Source organism: Denticeps clupeoides, chromosome 5 (assembly GCF_900700375.1).
Source record: "Denticeps clupeoides chromosome 5, fDenClu1.1, whole genome shotgun sequence".
NCBI classification, from domain to species: domain Eukaryota; kingdom Metazoa; phylum Chordata; class Actinopteri; order Clupeiformes; family Denticipitidae; genus Denticeps; species Denticeps clupeoides.
The window spans coordinates 29,907,797-29,925,860 of record NC_041711.1 but is presented as its reverse complement, the minus strand read 5'-3'; the positions used below and the strand labels follow the sequence as shown (position 1 = coordinate 29,925,860).

The 18,064-nt window shown below is 44.1% G+C and overlaps 1 protein-coding gene across 2 annotated transcripts; it reads left to right on the top strand.

Moving 5' to 3' along the window:
• Nucleotides 1-62: 62 nt before the first annotated feature.
• LOC114790310 (immunoglobulin superfamily DCC subclass member 3) lies at nt 63-17,361 on the top strand. Of its 2 annotated transcripts, none has more exons than XM_028980271.1 (14): nt 63-382; nt 5,210-5,727; nt 7,002-7,146; nt 7,247-7,377; nt 7,466-7,603; nt 7,714-7,872; nt 11,443-11,608; nt 11,723-11,973; nt 12,054-12,218; nt 12,349-12,537; nt 12,699-12,809; nt 13,599-13,728; nt 13,816-13,939; nt 14,057-17,361. In XM_028980271.1, the coding sequence occupies exons 2-14, from the start codon at nt 5,451-5,453 to the stop codon at nt 14,165-14,167; spliced, it is 2,097 nt and encodes a 698-aa protein (XP_028836104.1). In that variant the 5' UTR covers nt 63-382; nt 5,210-5,450; the 3' UTR covers nt 14,168-17,361. The 2 variants fall into 2 exon arrangements, with proteins under 2 accessions (XP_028836104.1, XP_028836103.1); XM_028980270.1 differs by having other exon boundaries at nt 13,804-13,939.
• Nucleotides 17,362-18,064: the final 703 nt, after the last annotated feature.

Genomic DNA, 18,064 nt, shown 5'->3' with positions numbered 1-18,064 from the left:
ACCCGCAGCCGCGCCGCGCCGCTCGCGCCATCAATGTCCATTCAGCGCGCGCGTCACAGGCGACGACGGCGACAACAACAGTGTCGCATTAATTACCGGCAGCGGCGAAGTGAACACTGGTCCGGCACGGCTATTTCTGAGAAGGGCCCCGGACGGGACGGGACGGGACGGGTCGAGGCGACTCCGAAGTTCGGAAATGCGGGGTTAAGTCTCACGGCCACTTCTGAGGGGACGCGCATGTGGGACGTATCCGTTTCCTCCCGGTCGGGTGGGAGAAGTGAAATGAAATGTCTCTTTGAAAGTCGTCTTTCCTCACGGATTCTTCGAAACATGGACGCGACGGGGAGTTTCCTGCTGCTGGTGCTGAGCGTCTATTGCACAGGTAACTTCTGTTCAGAATGGTCTAGAGAACTTTGCAATGTGTGTGTGTGTGTGTTTTTTTCCCCACTTTATGTACACAGCACCATAAAATCCTCTAATTTCTGTTTCCTCACGCCATGCATTTGTGGTGAAATCATGTGGCTTTGGGGAATTATTGGGTCTGGATGTAGTCTGTGCAAGGTGCATTTTGGGACTTAATTGGGGTGTAATTTTATAGACTGACAGCCATCCTAATGTGTGTGGTGTTTTCTCTGTTTGAATTTGGCTCCTGAAGGACTTTTCCTCCCCTTTGGAATTACATTATGGCTAATTTTAGTTTTCATGGATGAGTGTCCCTGAATAAGCCATAAGGTGCTTTAAGCTGTTCAAGTTCAAGTTTTTGGTCCAAGTAATCGGCTTCATGGACCTAAACCAGACGCTGACCCTAATACCCGACATGGTCATTACTTTTACACCCTCATTTCCATGAGACTGCTGCGAGATTTGCCCCGCGATTGAGACCTCACTGGAAGGTGTGTGTGTGTGTGTGTGTGTGTGTGTGTGTGTGTGTGGGACAGGGGGGTAATCCCTGACCAGCTGCCCTGCACCATACCTCCTATCCTCACACGTCCTCGGCCAAGACACCCCACCAGTTCAGCCGACTAATCCAGGTCTCCGCTGAGATTGAATGAAGGGTCTGCTCTGTCCCTGCGAATCTCGCTTAGGCCCGTCCTAAAGGAGAAGGGGACACACCAGGGTGTATGTGTGCAATTGTGGAGTGTAGAGTGGATTTGTGTTCCTCACAACACCCCAAAAGCAAAAAAAAAAAAACTCCCCACGTTGCTTGTTGCATCCATTTCACTTTGCGCTGTGGGAATAAGGCTTACAAGAGGAAAATGTTACAGGCAAGCACTAACATTTAAAATATATCTCTAGCCCTGTGCATTTGATCTGCAAAACGTACTAGTAAATTTAGGCTGATTTGCACCATTAGAATAAACATATAGGGCCAGTGATCACTGCTCCGGCTGTGATGGTGGTAATTATGCGCTCACACTTCACTGCTGGAGGATAAAATTGAATGAACACGAAGGCATTGTTGCACGCTGAAAACATTTTTGTGCATTTGTCAGGTTTAAAGCCTGGAAAAGCACACAGCAAGCCAAGAAGTGAGGCAAGTTTAACTCCTATTAGAGAGACAATTACCCCATCCTGGGATGTCTGGCCCCCGCTGGGCCCTTGCTTTGAGCTGTTCATGGAGACTTTTTTTTTTTGTCTCTGGGACTCTTTGCAGTCACGATACAGAGAGAACTCTTAAAAACTCTTTAAAACTCTACTGTAGTTTGAGGAAACGTTATGCTCAGTACTTGGACTATTGCCCTCAAGTTCAATTAAATGCATCACATATTTATCTGATGTGTTTGAGTCTGTGCCTATTAATGCTGCAGTAAAAAACGGTTTTGGTGGAACACTTTGGGCAGAATACTTCAGGTTTGTCCAAGCTTGTACTTCAAATTGTGTAATTTGTAGGTAAAGAGCTCCAGCAGAATGGGACATTTCAATTGCAGATGCTGGGATGCTCTTCAGAGAGTTCACCTCCCCCCATCCATCCACAGCAGACACAGACAGAGAGGGATGCAATCAATGAGGGGATTTAGCCTCCAGTGTTTGCCTTATCCATGTCTCCCTCATCGCCCATTTACTTTCTTGCGAGGGGGTGAGCTCAGAGGTGGCCACAATAGATTGTGAAGTTCACGGCCAGTCTGGGGGTGGGGGGGCAATAAACAAAAGGTAGGCGGAGACGGAGGGCTTTGGTGGCCGAACGCAATCTGTCCGCAACCTCAGCCCCTCCACCAACTCTCTCATGACCCCCAGGGGCTGAGGTCACAATCTGCGGGGTTGGGGGCGGGGACAGACGGGGCCCCCCCAAAAAAAAACCTCTCGCCTCATTACGAGCGCCCAGATGGGTGGCGAATTCATCCCTGAACTTCAGTGCTCAGTCACAGAGTTAAGGTTTAACTAGAGGATTGGGGCGTCGCATTGTGAGGGCAATGAATACAGCTGGGGCTGCAGACAGGCCACAGCAAGTCTGATGTGACAAAGGGCCCATTTTCCCCTTTGCTGACTGCACAGCATACACAATCTACTTATAATCAATTAGTACCGTGTGTGTGTGTGTGTGTGTGTGTGTGTATATATACATATAGATATATAAAACAGCATAATAGCAGTGAAAGTAGTCAGTATGCCCCATATACCGAGGCATGATACACAAAAGAAATGAGATCGATTTAAATCTTAACTACGCATTTTGACTGACCTTTATTACAAAGCTTTTTAGTATTACATTTAAAAGGCTTTTCCACGCCCAAGAATGTTTGTGTGACAGCATCAGCATCATCAGGATCTCGAGTCAATTTGGCTCATCCCCAGAATCCCATTGTGACGTTACATACTCCATTCAGAAAACAGATGTAGCGTTCCCCAGGTATCCCGAAGGCCAGCGCTTCCCACTAGGATTCTGAGTGCTGTGCTTGTGTGAGACGCTGGCTCTGAGGCATGAGCCGATTGAGGCACAAAGGGGCAGAGTGCGAGCTGCGCTGTGTGACACAGGCGTCCTCTGGGAAGGCTGAATCGCGGGCCCTGTCACCGAGCTCCTCGGGAGGCTGCAGCCTGGACCACGAGCCTCTCCATCTGCTGCTGTCCCATCAGTGCAGCAGGAGCCGAGGGAGAGAAGCGGAAGTGTGAGAACAGAGCAGGAAAATATCTTTTCCAAAATCCGTATTATCAACGTCGATGTGTCTCGATTGGCAGGGGTCAGCGGCTTTTGGCTCAGAGGAAATAATTACGTAGGCAAGAGTTAATTTGAGGGACAAAACCAAGTTGGGTCTAGTGGGTGGACGTTTTTCCAGCAAGAACTGGAGAATTGCCAAGGGTGTTGCCTGATGTTTGCAGATGAGGACAGCTTGGCGCTGAAGATCCTTGTCCTCTCAGGCTGGGATTGAAGTTGATGTTGAGTCAGGTCACTGGTGGCCGCCATTTGGGGCAGCTGCGGTTGGTGTAGGTGACTGTGTCACACTGGGGTCAAGTTTTTTCTCTAGGTGTCAGCAGTCCAGACGTCGGACGTAGTGTGAAGTCTCATTTTCTCATCTGAATGCACAAGTTCAAGTGCAGCTCCCATGTTTTGTTCCGTAACAGCTGGGAAAGGGACAGGAGGCTGGATGTTAGAGAGGTCAGAGGACTGAGATGGTGAATCGTGGAGCAGAAGAGGTCCCCCAAAAACTGGAGAAAATGGGGAGACGGGCGTGTCTGCCGTGATGGGACTGGGGCAGCATTTGAGTGATCGAGTGGCATGGGAAAGTCACCTCCAAGTTCAAGTGAAAAGAGAATGATCGGCATGGAGGCGGGGTAGAGGGGTTGCAGAAAGGGGGCAGATGGTCCTCTTATATGGCTGACGAGATTGGATGGGGGTGGGGTGGGCTATCAGTGGACTTCCTTAGCCCAGTCACCCTGCCACCCCCAACAAACCCTGCCCCTTCTGCCTTCTTCCCTACTCCTTGCATTGTTGCAGCTTTCTCTGGTTCAATAGCTCCACGGCATTCATGACCATTGTGAGGATGTTTTGAGGGATGGGGTGGTGGGGGCTTAGATGTTCGCTGTGACGGAGAATGGGAGAGGGTGACGGCGGGGGGGGGATATGCTAACAGAGCTATCAATCAGGCTGAGGCAAAGTCAAGTGCAAGTTCGTCCTGAAAAATGGACCTAAACAGTGGCTCTTCATGCTCTTTGTGGGCCCCCTCCTGTGCTGTTGTCTCTCACTTTTTTTATGCAAACACCCAGCAGTACCGCCCTCAGAATGAAGCTGTCACCAGTGCGCCCAGCGGTGGGGCTCCTTTCACTTCCCGAGTCCGGACCCACTTTTCTCCCAGCACCTTTGTGGCAATGAGTTAATGTTCTATGCCTTTTGCTCTGGCTCAATTTAGCACTGCTTTCATGGCCTTGTAAGACTCTGGCTAGCGCTGTGAGATCCAGCCACATCCGAGTCCATTGCAGTCAGGGTCTCTTAAGCTTTAATTAATAATGGTGTTGCTCGGCTGCAATTAAGACGCCATTAAGCAAATGGGAAGCCTGGATGCTGTCTGGCAATATCAGATGTGCATTAATAAAAGCCAAGTATGTCTGCTTCCTGTGCTCTGTAGGATTCAATAATGAGGTTTAAATACATTGTTCCTCATGGCCTGGAGCAGCTGCAGTATGAAAAATGTCATCTCAGTAGGGCTAGCGTGCAAAAGCCGGAAAAGGTTCACCCACCGCAGACATGCTTCTCTTTACTCTAATTACATTGGACAGTGAAGTGTTTTACTTTTATTCAGTACAGCGTAATTTATGCCACTTTTATTTCTTGTTAACCCAATAATAGCGGTCCACTTGCCGCTGCTTCTTTCAAATCTAGGTCTTAGGTGATTGTAAATAATTTATGAAGGAGTAATGGTGGATCGATAATGTCCGGTCATGGTCTTAATTAATTACTTTAATGTGGTCACTCATTACTTGCCCTCATCCTAATTATCAGTGCCAGTCATAAAACCAGTCTTTATGGCTCTATAAACCTTAGGCACACAACCAGTGAAAGGCTGTGCATTACGTTGAGGCAGAGACTGTAAAGCAGAAAAGGGCGTCAGAACATTAAAGGTTAAATGTATAACTTGATATAAGCTGAGGACCATTAGGTAAAAGGTCTAAATGTTAAAGATGTGAACTGTGCTGTCCATGATATGATAACCTCACTATATACTCCATAACGCTCAAGTTCATCCATTCGTATGCCACGTTCTCTGTTTGACTTTAGATCATCATCTTCATCATACGCCATTGAAAGCCATCATCCCTCTCATCCTCCCTGAGTCTTACCTCACCACCTCTGCTTCTTCTTTGTCCCATCATGCCATCATGTGAAGCCCTTTCATCAACCTTCAGTAAAATAATCTCCACCAGCATCTGTGTCCACTGATCCAAGCTCCTTGCTAAACCTCTGACCTTACTGGTGCCCCTGTCACCCAGACTTGGGAAGAGCCTCTGAACTAGCCTTCATGAAGGAGCCCATCGACGTCATAGCTGTGAGAGATCGGCCCTTGTTGCTGGACTGCCTGGTAGAGGGAGAAGGACCCATCTCAGTGACCTGGCGCCGCAACGGGGTGCCTGTGCCCACGGGGCAGAAGGCGAGCGTGCTGGAAAACGGAACCCTCCTGATCAAAAACTTCCAGAAGCGAAGGGAGAGCAACGAGACGGATGCAGGAGAGTACGACTGTGCGGCACAGAACCGATATGGCATGCTGATCAGCCGCAAGGCCCGGGTGCAGTTGGCATGTGAGTACAACTAGAGACCACTCAGTAAAATTTAGTTTACCACTCAATGATTTGCCAAGATGCACATAAACACTATATATAGCCAGAAACATGCAGATTATATTAAATATTTTATATTCAACCTAAAGTTTCAAAAGTAATGTGACTGTGCTTTGACATGACAGGACATTGGGCAGAAGCAGAAGGGTCGACCAGTGGGTTAAAGAAATTTCCTGGTTCTGTTCGCTATAGTTGGCAGGATCAACTGGAAATGAGTTACTGTAGAAATGGTCACTTTAGAGTAAATTGCAATGATCAGTCCTGCGCTGCTTAAAAGACTCTCTCATGAAGAGGAGCACATATACATCAGTGTGTAGATGGACCGGCAAGAGGTCACAGATTAAATATTAATATTTGATAAAGCACACATGAATTGATTGTTGACTTTATTGCTTTTTTCATAGATCGTTTAGTGTTTGCAAAGGAGTAAAACTCTGCTCAAATAGAATAATAGAATAATAGTAAAACTCTGCTCTTCTCAATAGAATAATGTAGTAATGTATTAAGTATAAATGGTAAGTGGGATGGTAGTAGCCTAGTGGGTAACACACTTGCCTATGAACCAGAACACTACAGAGTCACAGGTTCAAATCCCACTTACTACCATTGTGTCCCAGAGCAAGACACTTAACCCTAAATTGCTCCAGGGGGGGACTGTCCCTGTAACTACTGATTGTAAGTCGCTCTGGATAAGAGCGTCTGATAAATACCATAAATGTAAATACCATAAATGTAAATGTAAATAAATGATATTACATTTGTAGTGAGTAAAATGCGTGAACAGCATAAGTAACTGTATCTGAAAGGCAGGCATTAGATTCCTTATTTCGTCTCACTTTAATCACACCTGACAACTCCACCTCCCCTCCTTCACCCGCTCACTTCACCCAAGCAGTGCTTTTGTTGGCGTTGGCCATTAATATCTTTTGCTTTGGTCTAACAGTCCTTTGAAAAGCAAACAGCCTTTTGTTCTGACCATTCCCGTGGTCAAATAAAACCGCAGGGTGCCAGAAAGGGGTTAGGTATAATCCAGGAAAAAATATTGCTCTTATAAGGTTTTTTGGTGTGGCTCTCACCAGCCAATATGTTACCATGGTAATTTAAACGGCCACTACCATTATTGATCATAGCATCATGGTTTGATAAACTGCACATGCTTGTGTAGAGAATCTCTGCAGCATGGAGTAGTTTTTTTTAAGGCAGGAGTCGTATAAACACGGCTTCATCTCTTTCAGCTCTGCCCAAATTTCACACACATCCCGAGTCCATGACTGTGGATGAGGGGGGTGTGGCGCGTTTCCACTGTGCCGTCAATGGAATCCCCGAGGCCAGCATCACCTGGGAGAAGAACCGGACCACCCTGAAGATCGACGATTCCAGGTGGGCGGGGCTTAGCATTTGCACTCTGGAAATCCACACAGCCCTTACACACATGTTCTGACTTTTTTTTTTGCTTTCCTGCTGGCTTTCACGCGCACAGGTACACTCTGCTACCCACGGGCATCCTCCAGATCACCGGCGTGCGCAAGGCGGACAGCGGTGTGTATCGTTGTGTGGCCGTAAACATCGCCAACACCCGCTACAGCCACGAGGCCCAGCTCACAGTCACAGGTGGGGCTTCCGCTCTGCACATCTGTCTGTCGATGTCTTCAAGCTCAGCATTTCCGATCTGTGAAACACGCTCTCTTCTCCACTGCAGTTGCAACCGGACGTACCTACAAGGAGCCAGTGATTCTCTCCGGCCCGCAGAACCTCACCATAACTGTGCACCAGACTGCCATTTTGGAGTGCATTGCCACAGGGAACCCACGGCCTATTGTGTCCTGGAGTAGACTTGGTGAGATATGAAATGTTTTATGTGCTCTGATCATGTAATGATGTTATGTTTTACAGTAATGGAGCAGGCATGTATATAGGGTGAATGATTTTTGTCTGTTCTCTGTATAGATGGCCGCTCCATTGGAGTGGAAGGCATCCAAGTACTGGGCACAGGAAACCTGATGATCTCTGATGTGACACTACAGCACTCTGGAGTTTACGTTTGCTCTGCCAACCGGCCTGGCAGCAGGATGAGGCGTACAGCATTGGGCAGACTGGTGGTCCAGTGTAAGTCCTCCAGGCACCTTGTGCTCCACTCTGTACATTTTTATAACAAGCAATAGTGGTGTTCTGTTACCAGAGATATGCATGTCTCAATATCAATCTACACATCAGTATTTCATTGCCTTTTAGTTATTGAATAAAATAGATGTATTCATAGTTGGGGTCCTAGTGAACCGGAATTGATCTCTTCATCGATGGTAACTTGAAAGCACATTGTAAGTCGCTCTGGATAAGGGCGTCTGCCAAATGCCGTAAATGTAAATGTAAATGTAAAATAAAATTCTGCGCTCTTACTAATTCCTAAAGCGATATTAAAACAGTTATGCAGTTGTGTGATTAATGCTGACTATTGAGGACCTCCAAGAAAAAAACATAACAGAAAACATTTATAGATTTTTTTCCCAAAAAGAAATATTGTTTGGAGCAATTTATTCAACAATAGATTTTTTTTCTAGTCTGTGCTGTCCAGAGACTTACCCTAAGGCAAAAGCACTCGGACATCTACTAGAAATAAGGATGAATATGCATACCTGGACAAATAAGGCAGTGATTTTGGGATGGTCAATCTACATTAAACCTGGGCAGGATGTGTCCATGACCTTAGGCTTGATTTTTTTTAACGCCCATCCCCCACTCACCTTTGACCCTCAGTAAAGGGGCTTGGGGTAAATGCACTGCCGTTCTGAGACCCCGACCCCCATTTTATAATTAATGGAGCAAGCTCCAGCTGGACACAGATAATGGACTATACTGTGTCCAGGCTGAAATTACCCTGCCTCAGTATTGACAGTGTTTATTTATCTTACAGCATCCTTTCCTGCTCTCACTGATGCTGGAAGTATATTTATGGCTTAGAGACTCATAGGCTACATGGCTCACGTTATTAACAATTGTAATATGTGTTATGTCCAAACAACTCAAGTGGCCCTTGGATGCTCTTGGCTGTAGGAAACTGCCCTCTGGGATGCAGAAACAGAGTACACTGGTGGTCCTGAGGATATGAAGCTTGCATCCAATAGAATCCGTGAATTTTCAACCCAGCTCAATCAATCAATATTGCATCCTATCAGTATTTCACAATCTGATTGGGGTTCAGCTTTTATGGGCAGATGCTGGCTAATGTATTCATTAATTTATTGATTGACTTTGAAAAGGGACCAAAGTCCCTGACCAGTGTAATTTAAACTGTCGCCCTCTTTATGTGGCCACAATGTATAGATATGGAGCTTCCAGTTTAATTAAATAATGCAATTTTATTAATAAATAAGTACTAGTCTTCTTTGGAACTTATTTTAGATTTTGTGCACGTTTGGATGTGACTTACCACTAATATCTTAACACATACAAGCAGGTTTCAATATTAAATGCATTTGTATGGGTTTACTATCCATAATGTTATCCCATCTGCTTGCATGCATTATGACTTCTCCCACATTCACCGGCTGGACTTGAACTTCAGGATGATTTTGCATTTGATTGTCTTTCCAGTGCTCATTTGCATATGGTGCAAGATAATGGGATGTCTTTGGCCTTTCACATGGCCGTGATCTGGCCCAACACATGTCTGGCCCTGTCTGGTCCGCTCTGGTCATGGTTAGATATCAGTCAGGCTGAGACAATGGGGGCCATCTGTGAAAGAAGAAGGAGAAGAAGAACATATTAAAACGTGTGATCAAAAGTAAAAAACATAGTCCAATGTAAAGACAGTGTTGGAGAAAAAATATTGAAAAGTGAAAGTGTGAGAGATAATTAAAGATAAGGCCTGAATAAAATTGGATCTGAGTATAGGGGGAAGGGGAATAATTGTGTCTGAGTGAAGGATCACCTCTCACCTCTCACCCTTGACCTGCTCCCAGAAGGCCCCCAGGAAAAGATGCATATGAGGTCTGGTGGACCCAGGGATGTGGTCTGCAGGGGGTGCTTCTGCAGAAGCGTGATTGATGTACCTTTATAGAGCTGGGGGACGTCATTTTCCCCCTCAACATGTCACTGGGTCTTCTGGGACAGTCACTTTGGTCCCAGCCTTCAGGCAGCTGTGGCTGACAGAGGATTGGCCAAGTTCAGAGTGAGGGGCTGCGAGAAGACTAAAGGACATAAAGGCGCTTGGGGGCCACTGTGTTTGCATAACAGCTTATTCTAAAACGTCCGCACATACTCCAGTTTCCCAGGACATCACTGCATGCATTTTCTGAGGAAATTAGTTCCATAAAGATTCATTTAGATAAATGAAGATTTGAAGAGAAATTATGTTCAATTACAGTCCATGGCAAAATTTCCTCTTTGCTCTTGTTTGTTGTAAGAAAAAAAAAGGTCTTTGTTTAGAAAGGTCTTAGTTTGACAGAACACTCATCTCATCAAAATAAAGGGTTTTGTTGAAGTTCAAGTGTGAAGTGCACTTCAGGGGTGAAGAGTGTGAGATGGGAGAGATTTATTAAACAGCTGCCCCCTCCCTTCCCAGCAAACACCTCATCCAGCTTCATACACTCCAACCCCCCCCCTAGAGTCACCCCCCAATTCAGGCTCACAATGGGCCCCGTCTATCTGTCTCTAGTGGGCAAACCTGCACCCTAACCTCTATCACCGGCACCCCCACCCTGCGTCTGTGCTGCACTGCACAGCTGTAGTCTAGAAAGCATTCTGTTTGCAGATAAAAAAAGACAATTTCCCCGGTCCCATCAAGCCTGTGTGGATGTGAACTGTTTTAAAAGGATAGGGATAAGAACTCGCTCCTGTCTGTTCACGCTGGGTGTTGTTTTAGTCATATTTGTCCCATAACATGGCTTTGCTGTTTTTCACCATATGTGATACTTTGGACATAAGCAGGTTTTTGATTCAGGAGATGTGTAATAGCAAGATAACAAATACATAACAAACACAATTCTGGATTGTTGTGAGCTGAGCAGGAGAATATAATCCCACAATTGATTAATTGCTTCTTTTCAAACCATTCTAAGTTCATCCCCCCCTTTGCCCCTCCAACACCCCCCTCCCTCTTCACATAACCCTGACAATAGGTCTGAGAGGACACCCCCCAATCTATTTTTTTAACAAGGATACGCCATGGCAGTAGATCAATTATATGAGGAAAGTGGAGGCTCCAGGTTGTGTGTATACCCCCAGTCATTTGCTTTATTGGAGCAGGTGTTTGTTGGGATTTCTGTCCCTCATGTGACATGACGGCACATATTATTCCTTTAGAATTATTTAGAAATTTCATTATATAGTATAATCATATGTTCGCCGGACTGTGATCTGCCACTATTACTTTTTTTTCCAGATTTGGGAATTGTTTTCTTGTTGTTTTTTTTTTTTGCTATCGCCATCCCTTCTGCATATCCCTTAGAAGCAGTAGATTGTTTCTATGAAAACCTACAACCTTTTGGTTTTGTTTGTAACAAAGTTGAGAAATTGATTTGACTTTGCTGCTCTCTACTGTTAATTTAGAGAAGTACAACAGTAACAGCACTGAGCGCAGCAAAGCAGTGGGAATGGCCTGTCCAAATAAAAACCAACTTATACTGTCACATCATATGACATGCTTCTCTCTCTTTCTGTCTCTGTCTTGTCTCTCAGCTCCCCCTGAGTTCTTGCAGTGGCCACAGTCTGCGTCAAAACCACTAGGGGGCAGCGCTGTGTTTAGCTGCAGTGCTCAGGGAGTGCCTGAGCCCCATTTGATTTGGCTCAAGAACGGCAAGATTCTGACTCCAGGAGACAATGTCAAGCTTACTAACAACAACAGGTATCCCGTTTTTCCTGCAAACAATGTATAAAGTTTATAGTTATAAAATATATTTAAATATTTGAATAAATATAAGTAAACATTATTTCTATTTCCTATTCACTTTTGCTCCAGCACATTGGCAGTGACTCGCATCACACCAGATGATGAAGCCATCTACCAGTGCATTGCAGAGAGCAGCGCCGGCACCAACCAGGCGAGCGCCCGCCTGGCAGTGTCCATTTCCAGTGACCTGCCGGATGTGCCCCAGGACCTGACAGCCACGCCGCTCTCCACCACCAGCCTCCAGCTCAGCTGGTCTCAGCCGACACATTCTGCCACTGACAGCATCATCGGATATGTGTTGCACATCCGCATGCTTGGTGGTGAGTGCCCAGTCATAGCCGTCACTGGTGGGGCTCTGAGAGGCTGTCAGACTCTACAACTTTCTCATTTTGACTCACAGAGCCTGATAGCAGGGAGCTGCAAGAGGCGGTGAGCAAGACCACCTTCAAACACGACTTCAATAACCTGGAGGCAGCCACCACCTACTCCATCTACGTGAAAGCCTATTCCCCACTGGGGGCCAGCCAGCAGTCCAACACTATCATAGCCACAACACTAGGGGGTGGTAAGTTACACAGCAGCACTTTCTGCTCAATCATTCAATTATGATTCATTCAGTGAACTAAAGAAACAGTTCATTTTCCAGCTAAATGTGTTTTTCTGATGTCCTTTCATTTTCCCTTTCTTCCACACAGTGCCCACAATGCCCAGTTTCTTCACGAAGGTGCTGAATAAGACCGCCATGCAGGTGTTTTGGGAGCTGCCCAGTAAGCCCGGAAAGGTGCAGGGCTTCAAAATGTCCTATCGCATGGTCCCTGAAGAGCAGTACAAGGGCGAGGAGCAGTTCCCCAGCCACATCAACACCCACACCATCTCCCACCTTGGTTAGTGAGATCAAATTACACAAAATGAGCTGATCCTTTGAAAAGTACAAGACCACTATGGGCTGTGTCTTCAAAATATTAATATCTGCCTCTATCAGAACTTTAAGACCCACTGTTTTGTTCAGATGTTACTGTTTATTTTTGCACTCATGTCATTGCAGAACCTAGCGCTGTGTATGAGATCCAGTTGGTTGCTTTCAATGGCAATGGGAACAGCACTGGTAACAAGCGCCTGGTATCATTGGCTGAGACTGGCACCAAGAGCAGCAACGGTGAGTATTTAGTAAAGCTATGAACCTTCACTGGTCTCACGATTCGATTCGATCACCTCGATATTGATGCATCCCATACATTTTCGACATTGTCACATGAAGTGTTCGAATACAGGAATTAAGGTCTCGTACGCCTGTTTGGACGCTTTGGTTTGCAACAATGAGCAGAAAAACTGTCGCTGTTAAATCCGCGCTCACCTTGTAACAGTCGTATATGCTGTTAGTTCCCCTTTAAATGCACACAGCACTATGCTGTGGACTGAGTTCGTCGTTTGCCCCGGTTCAAATGCATATCGACCAGTCAGAGAAACTGAGCAGACTGGTCCAAGCTCCTGTGGTATCTTTATTATTTCATTTTGTATTACATAAAAGCAGTAACGTTTGGTACGTGTGATGTCCCTGTCGCATGTACAAGAGGTTACTGACATTTACCCGGGCGTGACGGAACTGAAGCGCTGTAAGCCTAAGAAGTAGAGAGCATGATGGAAACCACAGCAGCGGTGTGAGATTCTCGCCTGGTTCAGACGTCCGTGGCGTCAGCTGAGCGCAGACTGAACACAGATGTTTTTTCTGCTCATTAGAGAAAATCTAAAGCCGCTTTCAGACCTAATGCAGCAAGGTCCACTGCACTTGAAAATTGTTGGTGATCTCTGGATACTCTGAGATTGTTGCATTGATTATACGATTAATTGTAACACCCCTAGTATTTAATGTCTTCAGAACCCTGGGCATTAATACGTAAGGTGTCTTTAAAGTCTGACGTTTGGTGTCTGTGCTTTCTTTACGCAGGAGGGCAAAGTCTCTGCAACTGCAGGCAGGAAGGAGATGGCTCCATGACTGGCATTGTGGTGGGCATTCATATTGGTATTGCCTGCATCATCTTCTGTGTGCTCTTCCTCATGTTTGGATACCGTTGCAGGTAGGAGAAAAAGAGGCGATTTACTTCATTACACCTCCAAAGTTGTAAAGGTCTTGAGATTCTATTTAACTGTAGTTTACCCTGCAGGAAAGGGACACAGAACAGCTGGAACTTGCCACAGAGAGGTGACAGTGGCCAGGTGGGCCAGAGAGATGGAAGTTCGAAAGAATTGGTGATCCGCCCATCAGAGGCCATAGAACTGGTGCCTCAGGTAAGGGCCATAATCAACATGTATCAAATAAACATTCTGACTGTTTAGATTGAAGAATTTTCCTGAGGATAAAAAAAGGAACTTCATGGCCTGAGTAGCACTGTTCGCCATCCACAGATCCAGAACTCCAACCAGAGGCGAGCTGAGGAATGCCAGCCCACATCGGCACTGTGCCACGTTCTCGTTGAGCAGCACCCAGGCAGCCAGCAGTCCTCGGGCACTGGATAAAGCGTCAGGCTCAGCTCCAAATGCCACACCTCCCCCATTAACCCTGCTGGCTGTACTGCATTTTCCTCCAGGTCCTCTGCCTTAGCGATACAAATATCTGAGCACACACAGATAGTGGTCCATCTCACTGCAGATCATGGACAGCCATACTAGCATGACTTTTTGAATGTAAAAATGAGTCTCTATAGACTTTTTCTTTCTTTTTGTCCAGTAGGAGTCCTTTTATTTTTTCTCTGGTCTGAAACCAAAGCTGGTTTTCTATTAGCTTCTTTTGAAAATGCTTATCCAGCACTACATCTATAAACATCTACAACATACTATTACGAATACTAATAATAATGTAAGATATTTTATAACCTCTTATAACCTTTTATGTGTAGACTGTAGATAGACCAACTAATAACATCTACAGTTATGCTGCACAAAAAATACCATGGTTCATAATATATTAATTTTGGTTTAGACGGTTGCAGTGTAGATGTTAAGATGTTTTGTATCTGTAATAGTTTTACAATGCCTTATACACTTATACAATACAAGACTCATTTGGTTCTCTTGACATATTAGCCTTGAGGCAGATCAGTGTGGAGGAACTCTCAGTACAGCCATCCCACCCCAACCCCTTCCCCTTCCTTACCCACCAGACCTCTTTACCTCCAAAGATAGCTACCTCAGCCTGACGAGAACGTCTGAGCGATCAAGGTGACCATTTGCCTGCGATGCTGCTGGTTAAGCATACCTACCTCAACCAAAACTACCCTTGGTGTGTCTTTTGCCCTCTTTTTTAAAGTCTGCCAGAACTAGAGTCCTTTTACCAGCTGCTTCTTCCTACGTTGAGAGCATCTTCCTAAGACTTTGGATTTTTTCTATTTCTTTTTTTAATCCAGCGGTCTTTAAAGAGGAAAAATGACCCATGAGAAACATGTTGCCAGGTCTTCTTGCAGTTTTGTTTCCTGCCTCATCAGTAAATGATGGTAACAATGGCTGATTCAGGACTGAGCTGTATGTCCCTATGTTGTCCCTATGTTTGACCTGCTACTGTAACAGGCAGACCTGCACAACTTGTTGCTGTCTTTTTACTAGAGTATACGTGCTGCTGTCATTCCTGCTGCTGCAACAAAACAAGAGCAGGATCGCTCTCTGACAAAACATGGAGGAACACTGAAAACAATGACCCACGATGCAGCGAGAACAGGAAAGTACGGACATGAAAGAGCAGCATCTCAGCAGAGTGGTGGGATGTGTTCGAGCCCTTTTCTGTGTCTTCTGAACATTCTGAACAGCTGGATTGCCTCTGAGATTTGGTGCTGTGGTCAGTGCCCCCTTGTCGTCTTGGAAACTTGATCTCCTTTTGGAGTCTTGCCAGCTCTTTGTTAGGTTTCCTTGGTGACTTTTTTTTTTATTTCAGGTTCTTTAATTGATTACACCAGGCAAAATAGAATACTAGTCGATTTTATAAACCTCTGCCTCACCAGCTTTCCAAAAATTCTGTGAAAACCAAGCTGAGTAATATCCAAAGATGTTAAATTAATGGTTTTCAGTCTTTTTTAAAAAAGTCAATATTACATGTCAGCTGTTTTATGAATTCTTACCATTAACCAAAGCCAAAAGCTCATACCTTATAGATGTACTTATAACATAGAGACACATATTAGATTAAACAGAAGCTTCTCTGTACCTCTGAATACACAGAATTTTTACAAATAATATCTAACCTTTGAAGAATTTCTGGTGAAAATGTGATATATTTTCATATATTGATACAAAATGTTCTTGCATTTCTCTTTATGATAACGGAGTTGAAATAGCCAAAAACTGTCCTCTTAAAAATAGGGATTCTATGACCAAATACTATAGCTATTTTCTGTGACATTTCATGAAAAGCACAGTAACATGGGAGTGTGTGTGATTTGTGAGTGGGGTAGTTTTTTTATGCTGTATGTATGTGTGTATGTGTGTGTATATGATTCTACTGTTGCTAAACCTTGAGAATATTAGGAACTATAGCTGGGCTTTAAATTATTTCATGCTATATTTTGGTTAATAGCCAGTGTACAACTTGACAGCCCCTATGTTCTCAAGGTGGCAGAACAAAATGTAATTTCTAAAACAAAAATACATATAAAGCCAAAACAGGACAGGAAACACAGATATTTTGTCATCTGAGTTAAGACAAAAAAAAAGGTAAAATATTTGTAATTATATAACAAAAACAAAAAATTAAAAAAATTAAAAAGAAAAATACTGGCAGTTCTTTTTATAGAACTTTTCCTTTCCTTTAAATTATTTCCCTCTCACCAATTGTTTGTTCTTTTGTGAATGGGAAATATTGCCAAAATTGTCATAAGTTCATTTTTTAAATGTTATTAAATTGTTATTAATTTTATAATTAATGTCTTTTGATTCTCCATCCTTTTTCAAGTTTGTATTGCTTTTCCCATTTTGGTTTATTTTCTTGATAGTTGTTAAATTTGGTATGATATGAGGTAGACAGAGGTTTAGCAATGGACTGTGCATTGACAAAAGGTAACAAAAGGTTGACTTGAAAATATTATATCCACCCATTATATCCAAACCTATTATACTTTGGATCTGATTAATATTTAAGAATATTTGGTTATTACACATTATACATTGATAGTACTCATGTAACCTAATGGCTGTCTTCTTCATCGTACACCATGAGCAAACATGAACCTCCAAAGATAACAGTTGATACATCATAGATCACATTTCTACTGGGGAAATATCCTGTACTTGACAGAATACCTTTTTTGTATATAAGACATTACCAATTGTCCAACACGTCCACTAAATAGAAACAGACACAAGTAGATAATTTAGAAAAATGCTTGTACCAATGAGAAAAGTAATGCTTTAATGTTCATTTTGTTCCCTTCTATAAAACCTTGTTTTGTGTGTCATTGAAAACTGAAGCTTTAATCTGTTGTATCCACTGCTTTGTTTTTGGTTCAGACTGAATTCTGACATTGATATTGTTGGCAAAATTGTCAGTGGCTTAGACCCTAAAATCTTTTCATTCACTAAGGTTATTATCTTTTGAACTGACTGGTCTCTGGATTTGCTGTACATATCCTTGTCATGTTTAACTGCGATTCTCTGTTTTTCTGTTTTCTCTGCATTTGGTTTTAATGTCACCTTTCAACCAAATAAAACAACCAACATGAAGTAGACCACGTGCTCTCTGTCTGTGTCTGTACTCTGCTCTGGCCCTGTGATATTATGCAATGGCATGCGCAGCACAATATGGACTGCATCTGCTTGGCAGTGTGACCTGCACCACTCATGCTCATTCTGCTGAGCGATGAGATATTGGAGCCAAGGCCCCCCGGGCAGCTACAGATGAAAAGACCTGGCCTGGTACCAGGTAGAAAACGTTCAAGGTGAGCACTAAATCAGCACCATACACACCAGGGGGTTATTTATTTCAGTGTAATTGTATAGAAAAGACTGAATCAGCAACGCTCTGTTGGCTGCGTCCACTAGGCATTTATTTCTTAGGTCATGTAACAATAACAATACCTGTATAGCTGAAAATGTATTACCTAAAAGTTTTTTATATCACTAATTGTAGAAAATCAAGTTCATTTGTCAACCCTTAAGCTCCAACTACATATTAACTGATCTGTACAGAATGCTAAGATGTACTGCTAATGCAGTTTTTATACTAGAATATAAAAATACCACTGACATTTTTTAATTCGGAAATGTGAGTAAAGTGAAAGTGATGGGTTGTCACATATGACACACCACAGCACAGCACCCGGTGCACACAGTGAGGGAGCAGTGGGCAGCCATGAAAGGCCTGGTGAGCAGTGTGAGGCAATGGTACTTTGCTTAGTGGCACCTTGGCCGATTGAACCACCAACTTTCCAA

What these genes read in the sequence shown, in the direction of transcription:
- LOC114790310 (XM_028980270.1), top strand. Translation starts at nt 5,451, where the DNA reads ATGAAGGAGCCCATCGACGTCATAGCTGTGAGAGATCGGCCCTTGTTG. An exon ending in GGCCCGGGTGCAGTTGGCAT is followed by an intron (nt 5,728 to 7,001) that starts GTGAGTACAACT and finishes CATCTCTTTCAG; the next exon opens with CTCTGCCCAAATTTCACACA. An exon ending in GCACATCCGCATGCTTGGTG is followed by an intron (nt 11,974 to 12,053) that starts GTGAGTGCCCAG and finishes TTTGACTCACAG; the next exon opens with AGCCTGATAGCAGGGAGCTG.